This window comes from Astyanax mexicanus, chromosome 24, assembly GCF_023375975.1.
Source record: "Astyanax mexicanus isolate ESR-SI-001 chromosome 24, AstMex3_surface, whole genome shotgun sequence".
NCBI lineage: Eukaryota > Metazoa > Chordata > Actinopteri > Characiformes > Acestrorhamphidae > Astyanax > Astyanax mexicanus.
In genome coordinates, this window is record NC_064431.1 from 25617780 (window position 1) to 25639241 (window position 21462).

The 21462-nt window shown below is 37.5% G+C and overlaps 1 protein-coding gene across 3 annotated transcripts in view; it reads right to left on the bottom strand.

Annotated features, from left to right (window-relative positions):
- prkcdb (protein kinase C, delta b) overlaps window positions 1-21462 on the bottom strand; it is a 51959-nt gene that overhangs the window by 22995 nt on the left and 7502 nt on the right. For 2 of the 3 annotated variants that reach the window (XM_022682790.2, XM_022682788.2), the window contains exons 2-3: window positions 3205-3329; window positions 2037-2303 (exon numbers count right to left, since the gene is read on the bottom strand). In XM_022682790.2, coding sequence (XP_022538511.2) covers window positions 2037-2303; window positions 3205-3313 — 376 coding nt within the window. In that variant the 5' untranslated portion in view covers window positions 3314-3329. The remainder of the gene's footprint in view (window positions 1-2036; window positions 2304-3204; window positions 3330-21462) is intronic. The other variant, XM_022682789.2, reaches the window with a different exon arrangement.

Sequence of the window (21462 nt, forward strand, 5' to 3'; positions counted from 1 at the left end):
TTTACATAATATGAGATCACATGTAGCTTCAGAGATGCCAAAGTCCTGCCAGTTTCACTAAGTGGTATTTTGGGGGGGGAGGGTTGTCAGATTCAATCAGCAGTTTACTGGAATCTGGAATTCCCCTTCTAATGACAAACCGGGCAGCATTAGATAGAAGATTCCTCAAAAGCACGTCTGTTAACTTTTTTCTGTTTTCTTTATTAAAACCAAAGTTGTATTTGGGACAACACAACGTATATATTTTTTAAACTGCTGATTTAGGTAATATTAATTAATTCTGAAGAAAAATGATCAATTTAGTTTAGATAAATCTAACTTAAAAAAAGACTCTGCTTTGCTATATTATACCAGTTGGAGTTTTATGAACATCTCAAACATGAGGTTGCAAAAGCACTGTTTCACCACTAGAGTGCATTTTCTCACCACTGCCTTCACTACACTCTTAAAAAAATAAGGGTGCTTTAAAAAAGTACTTGTTGGGATGTTTAAACAGGTTTGTAATACAGATTTGTGAAGAACATTTAAAAAGAACCTCTAAATTTCACATCAAGTGATTTTGATCAAGTGATTTGATCAAATCTTCCCTTTCGTGGTTCTTAAGACCTTCTTAAAACCTAAAAGGTTCTTCCACACTATTTCAAACTCTTTATTATAAGCACATATGTTTTTTATGAAACCAAAAGCGGCTCTTCCATGGACAGACAGTGTGGTATTCAGATGGCAGATCACTTTCATATCTTCTGGGGATATGCAGATCTTTCAGGCATTTTTTTGGCAGGAGATTGGAAATGCAATAGTGAAAAAAGTTTGAGATTGAGTTTGAATTTTCATGGACAAACTTTTACATAGAAAAAGTGCTGCAACTAGTAGGGTAAAAATAATAATTACTTGCTGAAAATATTGTTGGCTGCAAGTAAAAAAACTAGAATTAGACAATTTTTGTGGATCCTCCACAAAAAAGGAAACAGTGGATTGATTCTGTCTATGAAATCTATGCAATGGAAAGACTTATGTTTATGTTAAAATTAAGATTTTCAAATACTATGATAACGGATGTTAACTAGCACCTTAAAATAAATGTCACTGTGCATTTCGATGTAACTCACAGTTTTACTTGTACTCAGTCCCTGTGAGCAAAGTAGTACCGTTGGATATGCTAAACAGCCTTTGTCCTGTTTTATGTATTTATTTTTGATTTATTTTTTAATATATTCTTGATATATTTATACACATTTGTATCTACTTGTATTATACTTTTGTATTTATCTTTAGTATGTTTTTTTTGTATTTTCACTCTGAGTGATAGCGTAAAAATTAAATAAATAAATAAATAAAAAAGTTATTAAAAAAAAGAAGCATTTTATTTTTAATTTTCTACAACTACGAAAAAATGATATGATGAGAAATATGATGATATTGTCATGTAAAGTGCCACAAATATGTGCTTTTATATAATTTTGTTATAATAGAATAATGTTTTTTTTTTTTTTTTATAATTTTATTTCAATTTTTTCAACCCACTCATTAGAACTCTCCCTATCACTAGTGATGGCCCAACACACCAGGAGGGTGAAGACTAACACATGCCTCCTCCGATACATGTGAAGTCAGACTCTGCCTCTTTTTGAACTGCTGCTGATGCAGCATTGCTGAGTAGCATCACAGTGTGCTCGGCGGAAAGCGCAGCGACTCGGTTCTGATACATCAGCTCACAGATTCCTTGTGCTGATCAACATCACCCTTTAGAGTGATGTGGGGAGAGAGCACCATCTACTGTACCCACCCAGAGAGAGCAAGGTCATCTGTGCTCTCTCAGGGCTCCGGTAGCCGATAGCAAGTTAAATAAGTAGGATTCGAACCGGCGATCTCCTGATCATAGTGACAGCGCTTAGCCTGCTGGACCACTAAGAGTCCATAATACCATAATGTTAACATGACTGCGGTCATATACACTTAGTGTATATTAGCTATAATAAGTATAGGGACAGGCCTAGTGTTATGGTTTGTCAGTGTAAGCATAAACAGAAGCCCACCTGTGTCTGTATCCTCCACAAAAAACTGCACCGACATCATCACCTTCCCAGAGGGCTGCAGGTCTACCCAGAATTCTGCACGGCCGTTTCCCTTTTTGCAGCGCTCGGCGATGACGGACACGCCCACCGTTGCTTCCGAGAGAGTCTCCTCAGCGGTTTTCATCAGGAGAACCTGGATCACACGGCCCTCGTAGATATGAGCATCAAAGCTGGACTTCCAGGCCGGGTACATGGTGGGCTTCCTCTGGACCAGGGTCTTTCCTCGCTCTGATGCAAGAGAGAAAGAAAGAAGGAGAAAGAGATTTTAATGCTATAGCAAGAGAATAAAATCAGTTATTACTTCTGCATACTGCACACTGAACACTACACTGCTTCAAACATATCTTTGCTCACTGCAGCCAAATATATTCAAATTTAACTTCAATTCATTAATTCATCGGAACAAGCCTCAGGCTTGTTCAGATGTTTTGGAAAACTAAAAATGCTTAATTTAACACAAGTGAAACACAGTCAACATTTTTTAGACAAATTACAGAATTTTTCCATTGTTTCCACAGATGATAGAACCAATAGAAAAGAGTCTAGAGATAAACACAATGTGGTTTTGATGATTTAGGCATGTGGTTTCAAGGAATACATGCTACTGATATGTTTTAAATTCTTTTCAGACAAACTGGCCTTACATAACTAAAAAAACGAAGAAAAAAAAATCAGACAAACACATATGACACATACAGTATATGGAAAAAATAAGCAAAGCTATGTTTGAAAAAAAAAAAAAAGTATATATTTATATAACTAGTGTGTTTGTGGAGGATGTCAATCATCATCTGTGAGCAGGGCACATTTAAAATGATATATAATGGACTCCTGAAAGGGATATTCAGTTACTGCTGTTAAAAGTGTTTACTCTCTGCCTCATCTATGAAGCAATTTGAGGTCATTTCACACATTCTACAGATATATAAGTTTAAGAAGCATACAATAAAAACATTCAGCACTCTGAAAGGGGATATCTACTTAGACATTAACAGAGTTCTGCAGCCATGCACAAGGTCCATATGGTCATCTAGCAGTTGAATGAGGAACTGCAGCTTCCTGTGATCTCTCACACAGCCTTGCATCAATCTTTTCGTCTCTAAAATATACACCGAACGAACATACTAACCTGTGCTGAGAGACTCCTTCATCTTGATGGCACAGAAGGGCTGATCAGTCAGAGGAGGGAGGTTCCCCAAATTAAAGTCATTAAAGGCGATCCGCAGGAACGGAGCCATGGTGAACTCTCACCTGCTGTACACACACAAACACACACACAAACAGAGGAACAGTGAAACACTGATCAAATGTTGAAACAGCTGTTTGAAGGAATGGCCCAATGTACAGGACGTTGCAGGAAATGTTGCCAAAGTTGATTTCAGATCATTTCTCACGCCACAGACAGAGAAGCGAAAAACCTTTACATTAACACACAGTACTGAACTAGAACAGAAAACGCGACAGCAGGGAAAGGGACTGTTGCTTTTAACTAGACTAAACTAGACAAAAAATCTTAATCTAAATTATATATATTAATAATGAAAATAGCACTGCTGAGGTAAATTTACAAATAAAAATGCAATTCAAACGTAACTTTATGATTAAATTAGCGCTGCTGAGGTAAATTTGCAAAAAAAAAATTGCACTTGTGAGCTAAATTTATGTTTGCAATATCACTGCTGAGGTAAATTTGCAAATAAATTAGCAATGCAGAGGTAAATTTGCAAATAAAATTATACATCTGAGGTAAATTGATGCTTACAATAGCACTGCTGAGATAAATGCATGATTACAATAGGACAGCTGAGGTAAATTTATGATTAGAATAGCACTGCTGAGGTAAATTTATGATTACAATAGCCTTGCTGAGGTAAATTTAAGTTTGGAAAATCACTGCTGAGGTATATTTGCAAATAAAATAGCAATGCTGAGGAAAATTTGCAAATAAAATTGTACTTCTGATTTAAATTGATCATTACTGTAGCACTGCTGAGATAAATGTATGATTACAATAGGACTGCTGAGGTACATTTATTTATTTATTAGAATAGCACACCTGAGGTAAATGTGCAAATAAGATTGCACTTCTGGGGTAAATGTATTATTATAATAGCATGGCAGAAATGAATTCATAATTAGAACAGAACTGCTTTGGAATAACACTGCTCAGTTAAATTTGCAAATAGAAATGATTTTCTGAGGTAAATCTTTGTTAAGAATGGCACTGCTAAGGTAGGTTTATGATTAGAACAGCACGACTGAGGTAAATTGGTAAATAAAAGTCCACGGCTGAGGTAAACTCATGATTAGCGTAGCACTCCTCAGGTAAATATATTGTGATTTGTTGTTGTTTCTGATGTGACATTAAAAAAAAAGTCCTGCTGGTCATTTCCGGGAGACAGCCATGACTCTGCATTTTCCGCTACAGTGTTTAAGGTATTTGTGTTCTTTGTATAGTACAGTAGTCTGGAATTTTTTTAAGACTCCGCCTGGCTTACGGTAATATCGTGTTACTAAAAGCCTGCTGCTCCGGTTAGTCATCATTTTTTTTTTTGTTGTACTTTTGTCTGATGACCTCAGCATGTCCTAAATATGGAAAGGAAAATTTAAAAATAAAAAGCTGCACGTCATGAACCTGATTTTTATTAGAGTCCACATTGCGTCATTTTCCAAACGCTGACTGAATTTGGGCTGAATTCCTGATGGAATTACAGTGTAAAAACTCACGCATTAAAGCCCTCGGCTGATTTTACAGTCGCACAGTGTGTCATAACTGCCCAACTCTGAGACTTAACTCCATTTCACAACATAAATCACTGAGATTATGCAAAGACTACACGCTTACACACATACACTCGAGAACACACATATGCCCGGCACGCACATGCACGCATATACAGCGATGCATCTTGTGACCACAAGGCAGAAGTCCCTGTCCAGCTGCACAGAAGAGGAAGGAAGCAGTCTACACTGCCAGACTTCTGTCAGAACAGATACAGCTGTACTGGAATAGGACTGAAGAAAAACAGCCTGTCTACCTGTTAAGCTGGATGACCTGGTTTAGCTCTTGACCAGTACAGGGTGTGTTTTTGTCTTAGTCTAATAGTTCAGCTGATCTACAAGCATGATCAATCTGATGTGCTGCTAGACCACCAGCATTACCAGCAGGACCACGCTGGTTGACCACCATGATAAAATCAAATGGTCATCAAACATCTGACAGTACCTATTTGTGGGTCAAGAAAATATGACTACATTCACATTGCCAGGCTAAAGTGACTCAAAATCTGATTTTTTGCTCAATGTGGCTCAGATCTGATTTTGTCACGGCTGTATCTGTGTGTGATGTAAACGAATCTGTCCGTGAAGCGCCTCACATGCGCACATTGATACGTGTATAAACATCGCCTTCTTCACCAACAACAAACAAAACGTCATATTTGAGAGATGACCCGTAGCTTTATAAAGGGAAATGTATGCGTTTGTTAGCAGCTTGTATGTGGAGCGTCTTTTGCTGGAGTGGAGAGTAAACAGCTGGTCTGAAGTTCATGCTCAGGTCGAGGAAGTAAAAAAAAGGCCAGGCTGTTTGCTTTTGCTGTTTTTTTCACAGCTGCACCAAGAGGTAGAGTTTGGGTACAAGAGTGAAGCACATAGCGCATGCTACATAAAAGCAAAAAGACGCATGAATTCTGATTTGACTGTTCACATTCATGTCACATGTCCATGGATCAGAAATGTATCCGATGTAGCACCACATATGAAAGTGACTCAAATCTGATTTTAAAAAAGTCGGACTAGGCACATTCACACAGTCATGGAAAAAATCATATCTGATCCACATTAAGCAAAAAATCTGATTTGAGTCACTTCAGCCTGGTTATGTGAATGTAGCAAATCAAATCAGTCTTAGAGAGTTTAGAGCGCACATTACAGTAATAATATATCCACCATATTTGATGCCATGGTAAAATTGCAAATAGAAAATGTTGTTAAGAACAGCACTGCTGAAGTAAATTGGTAAATAAAAGTCAACTGCTGAGGTAAACTGGCAAACTTGTGTTTAACAAAATATTTTAAAAGTGTTTTTTTTTCTAATTGCAAGATTACAAAACATATGTTGTTTTTTTTTATTTATTAAACGCATAAAAAGTGGCAAAATAAATAAAAAAAACTGCAACATATATATATCAATATTCATATTTGATGCCATAAATTATACAGAAGCACAATATCGATATTTTGTTGCACACCTACTATGTATGATATTAAACACTTCTAAACAATGAATATTACAAAGTAAATATAAATAAAGTGCAATTAACTTCAGAACAATCAGGGAAACACTTGATTATCAATATATAAAACTAATAATGACTAATAATGAACTTTCCCTCTGTTCTAACGTCACTGGTGCTCTGTCCAGCTTAAAAATAAACTGATAACAGATCAGCATTCAGCCGTCACGTTTCTCCCGGAGGGGCGTGCGAGTGCTCTGGGCTTCAGCAAGTTGCTATGGTGAGGATTACGGGAACTTAGGCTACAGATTCCAACCTGCTGAATGGCCCCACGTTGCTTAGGCAATTAACACTCTCAGTCTGGAAGTCAAAAAGCGCATGAAGTAGGCCTCAAACTAAATACTTTTGGGCATTTCTGAGTGTGAACCTGGGGCATACATACTTGAAATTAATTTGCTGAAAAGACCTTTTTACACCCTCCCTCTATATAATTAAAGAAAGCAATCTAACAATTAAAAAAAGATTTCTGCATATAAGACAAGAAAAACCAAATCAAAGTCAAATTTGATTAGATCTGCACATTTATTTATTAAAGGCAAAAGTATATAGACCTTTTCTTTCAGGTTTGAACTGCTTCAGGTCCCTCCCCAGCATTTCTATAACACTAAAATCAGGACTTTCCTAGTATTAATTTATTCCTCTTTAACCACTCTTTTGTGAAACGGCTTGTGTGCTCAGGGTCATTGTCTTGTTGCATGGCCCATCTTCTCTAGGATTAAAACTGACAGATATTTGTCTCAACATTTTCCTTCAGAATTTGCTTGTATAATACATACAGCTCTGGGACAAAAATAAGAGAACACCTATAAATGAGCAGTTTCTTTAATTTTACCAAATTGAAAACCTCTGAAATATAATCAAGAGGAAGATTGATGAAGATGGATGATCACAAGCCATCAAACCAAGCTGAAATGCTTGAATTTTTGCACCAGGAGTGGCCTAAAATTATCCAAAATCAGTGTGTAAGACTGGTGGAGGAGAACATGATGCCAAGATGCATGAAAACTGTGATCAGAAACTAGGGTTATTCCAGCAAATATTGATTTCTGGACTTAAAACTTTACGAATATAAACTTGTTTTCTTTTATTTTACTCAAACATATACCTATAAACAGTAAATCAGAAAAACGGATTCAGAAACAGAAGTGGTCCAGGCATCAATGTTCTGATTTCTCCATGCAGGATGAATTTTTAACACCAGATACATCGCAAGACTGTTCTCTCAACAATTTACGCCATGTTTGTTACTGAACAGGATAGAATTCTCGTAAACAAGAAAATACCAGGAATAATGGATTTACAGGTGTCAGTGTCACAGAATTTGAAAAAGAATATTATTCACCAATTTGTATACAGTTTGTTTGAGTATGGATGAGCATCAACAAGTATTCTGTTGGATATTTTTTTAAAACAATAAATGCGTTTGTTTAATTTCGTTCTTCTTATTTACTTTCAGGACTTTTTGGGGGAAATTTTTTTAAACGTTTTAGGTCAAATTTATGCAGAAATACAGAATTTTCCAAAGTGGTCACCAACTTACCAGCAACCCTGTATGTAACAAGTGCAATTGCATACATGCTTATACAACTGTAGGTCTGGAGACACAGTATGTTCCTCTCTTATGTAACAGTTAGAGCCAAAGCTATTGCATAAAGAGTCGGAACTTTTGCAATTATTGTACCATGGTGTACAACAACCCATACTGAAACTTCACTACCCATATAAGGTTAACAAGACCTTCATAGTAGTAGCAAGATGACTAATCCAGAAATTTAGCAGAAGAAAGCAGGCAGACATATTGTTCTTTCAGTAAAGGAGGGTGGAAAGAGCCGGGTGTGTGTGGGTGCACGCATGAGGCCGGATTCTTCTTCTTTTTTACTTCACCAGTGGGACGCTGATTAAAATCAGCGATGAAATGGGGACAGGTGGAGAGAGACTGAGCAGGGATGCAGAATATCATAGCGCTTATGAACTGTTACTGCATTACTGCAGGTTTGTCCTTTTTAACACATTTTTGGCCTCTTCAGTTCTTTAAAAATTCCCTGAAACTACAAGGCTAACACCCTCACTAACTGTCTAAACAGCTTTCAGCTGTTTCATCAACTCGCTCAAACCACAGGCAGGCATTTGGTAAGATGAGGCAAACGTGTGGATGTGGTTTTGGGCAGAAAATGAGCTTTACTCACAGTTCCTACTTAACTGTAACAGACATTCAGAACCTGTAGAAGCCATAATATTTCTTAAGTTGATATTTACTTTTGCTTTAATCTCAGTTAATACTTAAAAAATAAATTTAATTATACCACAACCCTGCAATTTGTTTGGCTGAGAGGCGTTCTATAAGTGCCGTTATCAGCCGGTATTGCACTGTAACCGAAGCTCTCCATGTATAACTACGCCAAATACAGGTAACCTAGCAACGATGCAGCGCTTACAAGCCAAACAGCGCAGCTACAAACAGAGCAGCAATGGAGCTATATTAACTTGGAGTGTTTATTACCAAACAGATCGCATTTTCTCGTCCTCTTTAACTCAAAATCTTTCAATAAACAGCGATCATGGAACTATGGTATAATTTAAGCCATAATACACTCGAAGTATGAGCTATAACGTTAAATATTGGCACTGCTGTATTGATCTACTCGACACTCCCTTTTGTGTATTATTGCTTAACTAGACGTCAATAATAACTATAAAGGAACGACAGTGAGGCAATCACTCTTCTTAAATGCTTAAATGCTAGCCTACATTACAAAAAGACCATTTTAAAATAAAAATCACCAATAAAAATTAACCAACAGACTGTCGAAGAATAAAGGCTGCTAAGCCAATCAGACCAATATATTGTCAAAATAAGTCACTAATACAAATGAACAGAGTGTATCAAATGCACTGATGTCACACATAAATATCTGTTGATGTGGATATACACATTTATAAATTTCAGAAAGACTGCATACCCTGGTTTAACTTTATACTAATAAAAACTACTTAAAATTAATACAAAATGGCTTAAATCTATGGATTTTAAAGTAACACAGCTCAAATCAGCTAATTGTAGCAGCTGTAGTGCAGCCAGTGTTGATTGGTCCTTTTCCGACATACTATATAAATACGTCCTCAAGTATCAGTTTCAAACATCGCACAAATAAAAGTAAAAAGTGAGACAGTAATTTTTATCTTTTAGTTTGGAAAGTATTTTGTGTCACTACCTAGTAGGGATGCACAATGATATGCCCAATGAATTTCATTGGTATCAACTAATATTTACTTTTTTAAAAAAACATCGGCATCGGCCGATACCGATAGAATTCTGATATAGTTTTCCATTGTTTCAGTAGTCCATAAACATTAACTATAAACAGTAACTTACCGAGACTTAGACTTTGTATAAAATAGTTTAGCAAAAGAAAACATGTATCAAAATTAAAGTAATGTTGTAACAACAATCCAACACAAAAAAAAAAACATTATTGCATATATATTGCTGCACATAATTAAAAGAAAATACAGTAACCACCAAAGTCAGATTCAAAACCAACTACTTTTAAAAATACTGCTATAATCACGATATGGAGTTTTTTATATCACAATGCAATATCATAATTTGCAATATTGTTCATTTCAATACAATATGGCACACCCCTATTGTCCATACATACACCTACACACTACACTACACGATCAGCTCTATATGACTGAAAAAAAGAAAAGAGAGGGAAAAAAATGCTAGTTTCCCTGGAGAGAGCGGAAAAATTGAACACACACAGCGAGGGAGGGCATGCTGGGGTGTGTGTTCAAAAGAGAGAGAGAGAGAGAGAGAAAGAGAGGGAAAGAGAGAGTTACAGTAAGCAAACTCACAGCAGTGAATACTGTGTGACACTGTTATTGATTTATTTAAGAAGGAAAGTTGCTTTGTGTGTGTATTTTGTGAAATTATTATATATATATATATTTTTATATATTTAAACGATTAACAGGACTAGACCTAACACACCAGTCTAACCACCAGTGTGTGTGTGTGCTAGACTAAATAGTTTTGTAATTAGGTAGTTAATTAGGCAGCTCTGGGTGTCACTGATTATTAAGTTGTCTTGATAGTCTGGCTTTGAAATGTTTAGTACATTAATTTAAGTCACAAACAGAAGATGGGTGTGTGGCTACATGATACCAGAAGACTGATACTACAATTAATTTAATTTTCTGAAATATACAGCTCTGGAAAAAAATTAAGAGACCACTTCAGTTTCTGAATCAGTTTCTCTGATTTTGCTATTTATAGGTTTATGTTTGAGTAAAATGAACATTGATGTTTTATTCTATAAACTACAGACAACATTTCTCCCAAATTCCAACTAAAAATATTGCTATTTAGAGCATTTATTTGCAGAAAATGAGAAATGGCTGAAATAAAAGACCTCAAGTTTTAAGTTAAAAAATTTATATTTGTTTTTTATCACATTTTTTTATGCATCTTGGCATGTTCTCCTCCACCAGTCTTACACACTGCTTTTGGATAACTTTATGCTACTCACTCCTGGTGCAAAAAATCAAGCAGTTCAGCTTGGTTTGACGGCTTGTGATCATCCATCTTCCTCTTGATTATATTCCAGAGGTTTTCAATTTGGTAAAATCAAAGAAAATCATCATTTTTAAGTGGTCTCTTATTTTTTCCCAGAGCTGTATATACACAGTACTAGCTGTAGTCAGGCTCTAGTGTACACACTGCTTTATGCCTGGTCTGTTAGCTTTATATTCCTTAAATTACAGATTATTACTGTAGAGCAGCAATTACACGCACGTGTGTGTATTTGTGTGCGTCCTAATTGCCAGAGGTTCAGTTCAGTCAGCAGATCAGCAAACAGTGTGCTCAGACGGCAGCTTTACTTTAACATGTATTATGACTACAGCCGTGGCTCAAGGTTGTTTGCCCTTCTGCCGTATGACTCAAAGTTTTCCATTCATATGAAAGTCTGTAAGACTGAAACATTAGTGCAAACACTAAGAATGGTGACTTTTAAGCTTCAGAACGTCCTAATAACCATATCATAAACCTGCTTTCTGCCCTCAGCAGCTTTATTGTGTGTTAAAAATGAAATAAAACAATAAAAGCTCACTTAGACTGCCAGGAAGGAAACTTTGTCCAATGTATCTAATAGAGGTGGCACTTACTTACAGGGCATCTAACGATATTACGATATCACGATACATTGCCCACGATAACAGTGATACTCAATATATTTCAGGACAATCCTCTACAATACTTAATGACATCTGTTTTATTAGGCTTGTAAGAAATAAGGAAAAGGTTGCTTCAGATCAGACTGTATTATGATCATGTGGAAAGACATACTTTTTTAAATCAGTCAAAGTCTGGTTTTCAGAAAAAAAATTACAATGTTAATGAAAACCAACAAATCTGCTCTACAGGGTAATGCTAACCCCACACGACTTTAAAAAGACTGAAAAGACATTTAACAGACTAAAGTATGACCAGTTACAGACATTTTAGTCACAGTCTAAGATTTTCACTATTTACAAGACTGCAGCTAGATTCTCCCTGAGATTATTTCCCATCATGCTTCTGGTGGAGTTTAACAGGAAGTGAAGCTGTTTATCAATGGAACAGAAACAGAAGCACCTTCCCGCGCTTGCCTTGTGGCTTCCCGTAGCTCTCTAATTGGTTGTTGACATTGTTCACATCACTATTTGTATGTTCCCGTCACTCAAGACTTACAATAATTTTAAACATGGTTGACTTTGGGGCGCTGATGCTACTCGGCAATGCGGTGGCTGGCTTCACATGTATCGCATGTGTTAGTCTTCACGCTCCTGGTGTGTTGGGGCATTACTAGTGATAGGGGGAGTCCTAATGAGTGGGTTGGGTTATTGGGCGTGTAAAATTAGGAAGAAAATGGGAAAAATTAGAAATAAAATTATATATAAAAAAAAAAAATCATGGTTGATTTTATCTGAAACCAAGATGAGAAAAGGATAACTTAAACCTTTAATAAACTTTCAATCCAAACCACCAAAAACACACTGAACCATCGAGATGACGCAACCGCAACTCAACTCTAGCAAGACTCGAATAATTTTTATCCCCAGATTGGAAATTTGTCTGCGAAAGTGAAATTGCATATATATTGTTTGGTGTAAGATCAGCATAAAGACTCTTTTTGAATAATAGCATGTTAACAAATGTAGTGGTTTTCACTCTGCTTATGTTAGGCTACGTATACAGTATTTAGATTACACACAACATAAGCACACAACTACTAAAAAAAAAAAAAGATTGTATATTTATATACAATTATATATTGTATAAAAGATTATATATACACACACACACACACACACACACACAATGCCTAGTCTCAGTCTTTGCTTGTCCTATTATTACACTGACTGCCATGTTTGTTCAGCAGTAATTGCTCTTACTGAGAGATGGCCATGCAATAGAGCCTTCTTTGTGTGTGTGTGTGTGTGTGTGTGTTTGTGTGTGTTCGAAACCTTCCGACTCCCTTCGTAACCTAAGCTCGGGTTACAGACACACACTCAGTGTTGAGGAAGCACAAGGCTCACCTGAACACAAGGTTAAAGCAGCAGAGTCAGTGAGTAACGGCTAGAAGAGTCCGAGTCTGGAAATGAGAGTTTCGTCCTTGACATGATTTGCTGGAGGCTATATCATATTCATCTTCCCTTGTGAGCGGAGAGATGAGACTAGCTATCTTTCTTTCTCTCTCTTTTTCTCTGCTCCTTTTTATCCCTCGCCCCCTCACACAGCGGTAGTTTAGAATTACTAGGCCAATAAACTTTAATAAGCTGCTCACTCGAATGTAATATGCATTTGTTTCGGCTCCTAAGGGTGAATAGCAACGGATCACATTGTCCCCAGAAGCATATGTGCGGTGTGCGTGTGTTATTAATTGTGTGCACGGTTGGCACTATGAGGCAGATGCCAATGAATTGTGTGCACCACCCAGTTTCACCTGAAAATGCTCTGTAACCTCCGGGCAGGAGCTTAGAGAGGTGGAGGAGCTGTTGGATAAACAGGATATTATGCTAATGAAAAATAATTAAGCTGCTCTACTGGCCCTATTTAATGCAACAGCTGTGTGTGTAAGTAAAGAAGAGATATGCCCACTGGTACAAAAACTAGCTAATATCATGTCCAATAACATTTGCCATGCCTACGTTAGCTAAAGAGTGCTACACTGACCTGCAGATTATGCACGATGAGCCGCATTTACCGAATGTGTCTGTTGCCATGCTGAATTCTAGCCGACATAGTTGATCATGATCATTACCACACACTGCGCTGGGTGCATTCATGGTACACAGGTGACACTGTGAGGTGAGGAATGTTAAATGTCCACAAATCTTGAAAATTGATTGTTTTATCCACTACTGTGGCACCCACTATAAGGGCTTGCTCAAACTCACAACGTAACACTTCAGAAAGTGTACAGGTAAGGGCATTCCCAAACCTTCCCAAACTAACACTTTATGATGAATCTACATATCAATCTACAATCTACATTGGCTTGTCCCTTTTGACTTCTCACCCTCAAGCCAATTTTACCCAATGTGTACACAAGGCTGATTGAGGGTCTATCCACCTAAACAACCAATCAACCAACCATCCATGCATTTGTCCAACCAAACAGCTATCGAGCTGTCCAACCAACCAACCACTCATCCATTTATCCATCCATCCAACAAGCTGTCTGATCTACATTGGCTTGTCCCTTTTGACTTGGCCACCTTAAACTCATTTTTACCCAACATGTACACAAGGCTGATCCAAATTTAGGGTCTATCCATCCAACAACCATCCACCCATCCATTCATTAATTCATTCAACCAATAAACTAACTGCTCAACCAACCATCCATGCATTTGTCCAACCAAAAAGACATTGAGCTATCCAACCAAACAGCCATTGAGCTGTCCAACCAAACAGCCATTGAGCTGTCCAACCAACCATTCATCAAGCTGTCCAAACTACACTGGCTTGTCCCGTTTGACTTGTCAGCCTCAAACCCATTTTTACCCAACATGTACAGAAGGGTGATCCACATTGAGGGTCTACCTACCTACACATCCAACCAACCAATCATTCATTCAACCAATAAACTAGCCAATTATCCAACCATCCATGAATTTGTCCAACCAAACAGCCATCCAACTATCCAACTCTCAAGCTGTCCAATCTACATTAACTTGTCCCTTTTGACTTGTCAGCCTCAAACCTATTTTTACCCAATGTGTAACACAAGGCTCATCCAAATTGAGGGTCTATCCATCCAACCAATCAACCAACTATCCATCCTTTTATTTAACCAATAGACTAACCAATCAACCAACCATCCATGCATTTGTCCAACCAAACAGCCATTGAGCTATCCAACCAACCAAAGCATCCAATTCTTAGAGGGTCTCTAGTAGTGTGTTAGCATTAATCTAGAAGCAATCAACTGGATCCTTTTTGGCTGCTTTAGATTAAATGTAAACATACAAAGCTTGTAAACGGAATCCAATGTTCAAAGCTTGTAAAAGTCATTCCACATTTGATCTGCAGCTTGTAGCAACCTTTAACATGTACTTTATCTTGTCTTTACATTTTTTTTAAACCATACCTGTTTTAGTCTATAGCTTTGGGATTTCCAAAAATACACAGAATTCTAAATAGAATGCTGGTTGGATTCCCTTTTATTTATGCATGTAGAATGTCCAGAAGGCATTAAATATGACATCTAATAATGGCGATGTAAAATAATCAGACATGTTCCGACCATTGGGAGAGGAACCTTTTGAACACATCTACCAATATTCCACACAGAAAACATTAGCATTAACTGTAAATGTGTTTAATTGTGCAAGCCTCATTTTTTTGGATAAACTATTCCTGCAGTTCCCAAAAATAACCAAGGTATTTAATCATGTTTAATGCAACAGAAATGTGTGTGCAAATAAACAGAGATATACTAAGCCTACTTTTACTTTACTTTACTATGAACTTATGTATTATAATGAACTTGTAGTATAATGGTCACAGATCCCACTGAGAAATAAACAGATTTGGACCAATTTTTTCATTTAGCACTTCACTAACTCAACCCATTTGTTGCAAACCAAAACACAAACACATCTGGATTGATAATTAACATTACATTAGCGGTAAAGGTCGTAAATTGTGTAGGTCAAACTACTCCTAAAAAACTAATTCCCAAAATAAAACCAAGCTACAACTTCCTGAAACAAGTGGTATACGCCAATGAACAGTGGGTTGTTTCAGCTGAATGACGGGACGCACTTGTCTGGAGTGCACCCGTGTCATTGACCCAGTTCCGCAGAGCGAGGCGTTGACCTGATACTGAGGATCTCGGATGAGCTCGGGCCAACCCTGTTTTTCCTGCCAGAAGTGTGCTGTGGATGTTATTGGGGTAGGACTCACGGCATACGTCTCTGTTTACACACACGTCAGAGGGCTATCCGCTGTAATAGCCGGTGCTTTAAATCTTTTGTTCGCTCCCTCTCGGCTCCTGGTGTTAGTCATCAAGCCTGGACTTGCTGGAGAAGCATTTGACCTGTAGTGAACTGAATTACCACAAACATGTGACACTGCCGTCAGTCAAGACTGCACGGCTGAAATCGACAGTTCCTGCATTTGCCTGTTCACAGAACAAACCACATCTCGAACCACATCCAGATGTGTAGGTATCAGTGCTGAAGATGTTGAGATAGCTGATTAGTGATCTAAAGCAGCTGAACTTGAGACAATGCTTGGAGAAGAAGTAAAGATGGAAAAAACATACAATAAAAAAAAATGAGAATGGAAAGATAATTGTTATTAAATGGCGGCTCTAATACCCCGTTGGGTTGGCTCAATCTGGCAAAGACATTTTTGGAAAACCATTGCTTATTCTGTGTGGGTGAGAATCATCCTGATGAAAAATGCCAGTTTGAAGAAGCACCGCCATAAAGAGGCAACACATGCTGTTGCTAGATGTCCTGCACCAATCGCTGAGCTGTTAGTGTCCCTTGTATCACTACTAGGGGTGACCGACTCTTGTATGCAATGGTTCTCCAATCTCCAGTTTAACACACAAGCAGTTTGGGCAACGTGTCGCTCCACAGCAAAGGCCTCCATACTCCTCCAAACCTGACGGTTAGATGGTGGGCAATTTGTTGAAATTACCATCTTGCTCTTAGTCCAATGATGCGTTCCCTCTCAATGTCTATAAACTGAGCAAATTTGAGTCTTCGAGTGTGTGGTAGGTACATAGGTCTAGAGTTCATCTCTCACCAGTACACCACACCAATGCAGCCTCTAATAGCCTTTTTTTATTGGACAGTGGGTGGAAACACCTTTAGGCCTTCTTGTGGAAAGACTGATGCTGCAAGTTAATTTTTGGCAATAAGTGTACAATTTCCTCCAATACAATCACTGTGCAAAATTTCATCCATTCAACAGAAGAGGTCATGTACCATGACTGCATCTACCAGACTAATGTCACAGAGCAATATAATGCACCTAAGTATATACTTCTATGGCACTGACTGTTTTTACATTACTGTGGTGATGAACAGGTGATAAAGTGCAGATTCAGAACTTTTCATTCACAAGCCAATCTTTTCACCTCCTCAGACTCTTCAGACAGATAAAACCTGGAGTCTAGGCAGGAAGATTCGCTGCTACAGACATGATTCTGTCAAAGCACAGTGTGTATTCAGTGTTTCAGCAGATCTGCTTAGTGTAAGTGCCACTTTACATATTTCCAGTGTTGCTAATACAGATGGAGCCTCTCTCTCTTTCTCTCTCTTTCTCTCTCTCTCGCTCTCTCTCGCTCTCTCTTTCTCTCTCTCTAACACAAACATGCAGCAGGTACGGTAGCTGGAATGCGCAGACCGGTTCTACTTTAAGAATTAGTTACACAAGATCACTGGGTTAAAACAACAAGTGTCTCCAGGGACGTGGCAGAAGAGAGAGAGAGAGAGGGAGAGAGAGAAAGAATGAAAGAGAGAGAAATAGGAGAGCAAGAGAGAGAGAGAGAGAGAGAGAGAGAGTATGGATGTTAGGCGCAAGACAAGACAAAGAAACAGAAGCAAAAGAAACAATTCGCAGAAGAAGAAAAGAAAGAAAACAAAAACGAAGAAAACAAAAAAACTAAAGTAAAGAAAAAAGAAAGAAAAAAGAAAAACAAAAAGTGGAAGAAAGAATAAAAGAAAGGAGTGAAAGAAGAAAAAGATCAAGAAAGACAAAAAACTAAAAGAAAAGAAAAAGAAACAAAGAATAGAAGAAAAGAAAGAGTGGAAGAACAAGTGTGAAAGAAGCAAAAAAAACAAGAAAGAGAGAGAGGGAGCATAGAGGTCAAAAAACAAGATAGAAAGACCAGACAAAGAAATAAAAGGAAAAAAAAACAGAAGAAGAAAAGAAAGAAAACCAAAAAATGTATGTGAAAAAGAATTAAAGAAAGAAAAAGAAACAAAAAGTAAAAGAAGAAAATAACAAATACATGAAAGAAGAAAAAGATCAAGAAAGAAAGAAAAAAAATAAAAATATAAGAAAAGAAAAAGAAACAAAGAATAGAAGAAAAAAAGAGAGAGAGAGAGAGAGAGAGAGAAAGAAGAGGATGGGACAGTGATGTGTAGTAGGACAGGTTCAAGGTCAGTGGAGGAGGGAGGTGCCATGTGACTGTCATTTCAGACCTATTGATCCCCCCACCAACTCCCCCTCACTCTCAACAGCTCCGAAACAAGAGCCCCACTCACACACAGAGAGAGAGAGAGAGAGAGAGAGAGAGAGAGGGAGAGAGAGAGGGAGAGAGAGATGAAAGGCAGCTCTAGGTCGATGTGGAAAAGCCGATTTCTTTGTAAAACAGGCCTCATTGTGTGTGTTGGGAGTCTGCTTGCAAATATAAATATGTTAAGTTAAGCGTGCACTCGTACGTGAAAGTGTGTGTTTGCGTACGTGTGTGTATATATGTGTGTGTGTGTGTGTGAAAAAAAGAGAGAGAGAGAGAGAGAGAGAGAGAGAGAGAGAGAAAAAACTGTATCAGGGTTCAGTAAAACCTGCTGAGCCACTCTCAGCTCTGGTATCAGAGGCAGGAATGTGGTCAGAGCAGGTCTCTTAAAGAAACAGTCCACAGCCTTAAGGCTCCATCCTCCGCTCCACCTGTAGCTCAGCGCTAATTCCCAGGCACACTTGTTCACAGTGGTGCTGTGAACGAGAAACCTGGACTGCTATGGACTGAAACAGTCTCATCTTTACCGTTGTGATGTGATGATCTGGGTTGCTAGCTATCATTACATAATACAGTCAGTTATGGGTTGCCTTTCAGAGCGGAGCTTTCAATTATCATGTTTCAGCAGGATAATGCTCACCCACACACAGTATAGATTTCGCAATGAATGTTTCTCCACCAGATTGCATAATTTCCAGATTTTTTAATTGACAAAAAAGCATTTATGAGACCAGCTGAGACACTAGCATCTTTAACTTTTAAGCCTTTTGAAAGGATCTACAAATTAGGGCTGCAAAGATTAGTCAATATAATTGACTATAAATTTAATTGCCAACTAATTTGTTATTTGTAACAGTACTGCTATATTAATTCAATAATGAATCATTAATTCATTTATTTGACTTTAATCCTGGATATATGGAGATATTTGAATTGTAGTATTAGTATCACAACATTCTGAATCATTGACTTTTATTAAAAATCTTAGATCAAAATATTTTTTTAAATACCTTAGTTAGGGATGTGCCATATCATATCGTAAGCAATAATAAAAATTAATTTTTAATATATTTATTTTGTTGCAGTAGTGTATTCTTGAAATCGAAGTGTTTTGTCATATCGAAAAAAAACATGAAATATCGTGATATTATTTTAGGGCCATATCGCCAACCCCTACACAACAGATTACATATTTACTCACTAAATATCAGTACTTCAATGCCTAATGCCTTAAATCTCATGTTCAGCTGTTTCTATCATTTTTAGAGATGGAGGACATGGCAGAAATAATTGACTAATCGATTAATCAAAAAAATAATCATCAGATTAGTCGACAACCAAAAAATAAACAAGCATTAGTTGAACCCTACTACAAATCCAGATGCAACATCTGTGGTCAAATGTGCCACAGGATACCACATGGAACCTGTATGCTGAGGCACTGTGGTCAGCACCAACATCAATCGTTTGTGGTCGCCAGTCACATATCCAGACGGCTTGGGGTCAGTCATGGTATGCGGTGCAATTTCCTATGGTTTCAGACACTTTCACAGACCATCGTTACATAAGGTTCAACAACCAGTGGTCATACCTTTTCTGAATGTACATTCTGATGCTCTATTCCAACAGGATGATGCTCATTCACACTCTGCTGCCTTCCCTTGATAATACAGATATTATACTATGATAGGTTGAATCGCAAAACCTATCCCTGATTGAAAATGTGTGAAATGCTACTGGGTGTTCTATTATCACTCATTACTCAAATCTGAAGGAAATGTGTCAGAATATTTTAGCTGCATTAGACAGATTATTAAAGGATGCCATTAGGAACCTCTACAACTTCATGCTGTGTGGAAAGTAAGTTGAGATACACACATGGGTTATACTCTCCTTCAAGAGTTCTCACATCAGCCAAAACTTTTTTTTACCATTGATTGTTCCTGATCAATTTTATCTTCCTTCTAAATAGAAGGAATCTATCTATATATCCATCTATCCATCTATCCATCCATCCATCTATCCATTCATGAATTTAATGAATTTACCAAATGAGTACAATGGACTTTGGTGTTTTATTCTATAAACTACAGACAAGATTTCTTCCAAATTTCAAATAAAAATAGTCATTTAGAGCAGTTTTTTGCAAAAAATGAGAAATGGCTGAAATAAAAAAAAAGATGCAGAGCTTTCAGACCTCAAATAACGCAAAGACAACTAGTTTATATTCATAAAGTTTTAGGAGTTCAGAAATCAATATTTGGTGGAATAACCCTGGTTTTTAACCACAGCTTTCATGCATCTTGGCCTGTTCTCCTCCACCAGTCTTACACACTGCTTTTGGATAGCTTTATGCCTGCACTCCTAGTGCAAATATTTGAGCAGTTCAGCTTAGTTTGATGTCTTGTGATCATCCGTCTTCCTCTTGATTATATTCCAGAGGATTTCAATTTGGTAAAATCAAAGAAACATTTTTAAGCAGTCTGTTATTTTTTTATCCAGAGCTGTATACACTTAGTATATACACTAAATGTGCTCAATGTAGGCTATGTCCAGCATAGCAAGCACAGCATTCATTGCCAGTAACTCAAAACTCAGAGTGCGTTTTTTGGCAACCCTCCCTAAAGGTGAAACTGCTTGTGCTCTTGTCTCTCGCTGCATTAGGCCTGGTGTCCATTTCTGCCTTGTTCACACTCCACAAAGGCTTCATTAACAGCGCCAGCCCGGCCACCGCAAACACTGCACCTCCTGTCTGCCTGCCACCGACTGAGCGCAGCATGCCGCGTTCATGCATGTGCATATGTTTGGAATACAACTACCTGCTGTGCTGTGAATGAGGATAAATTCACATATGATATGTACGAATGCATTAAGACATCTGCTTGGGACATTCTGATCATTGCTTCTTCTGAACTAAAGGGAATTAAAAAAAAAAAGATTTAATTCTGCCATTGTTGGAGTAACTGAGTCTCTCTACTGTGTTCAGGGAAGAATACTATTTTACTATTTTATTTTACTAGATTCTGGATGCTGCATTGCTGTAGGGATTTGATTGTATTCAGTGACAAGAGCCATGTTAGAGTGAAGTCAAGACTAGGGCTGCAGCGGTTTAACGACATAATCAACAATGTTGATTAAAAATGTCAGATAATTGGTTATTCATAATTGAATGGGGCTGCTTAATCAATCATCAAACACAACAGAATACATATTTCCTAAATAAATAACAGAACAGTTCACATTTAAATGTTTTCTGGCCATTTCAATTTTAATTTACGTTTCAATTATAAGTTTCTAAATTAGTACCTGTTATATTAGCCATAGTTCACATTAATTCTCTGT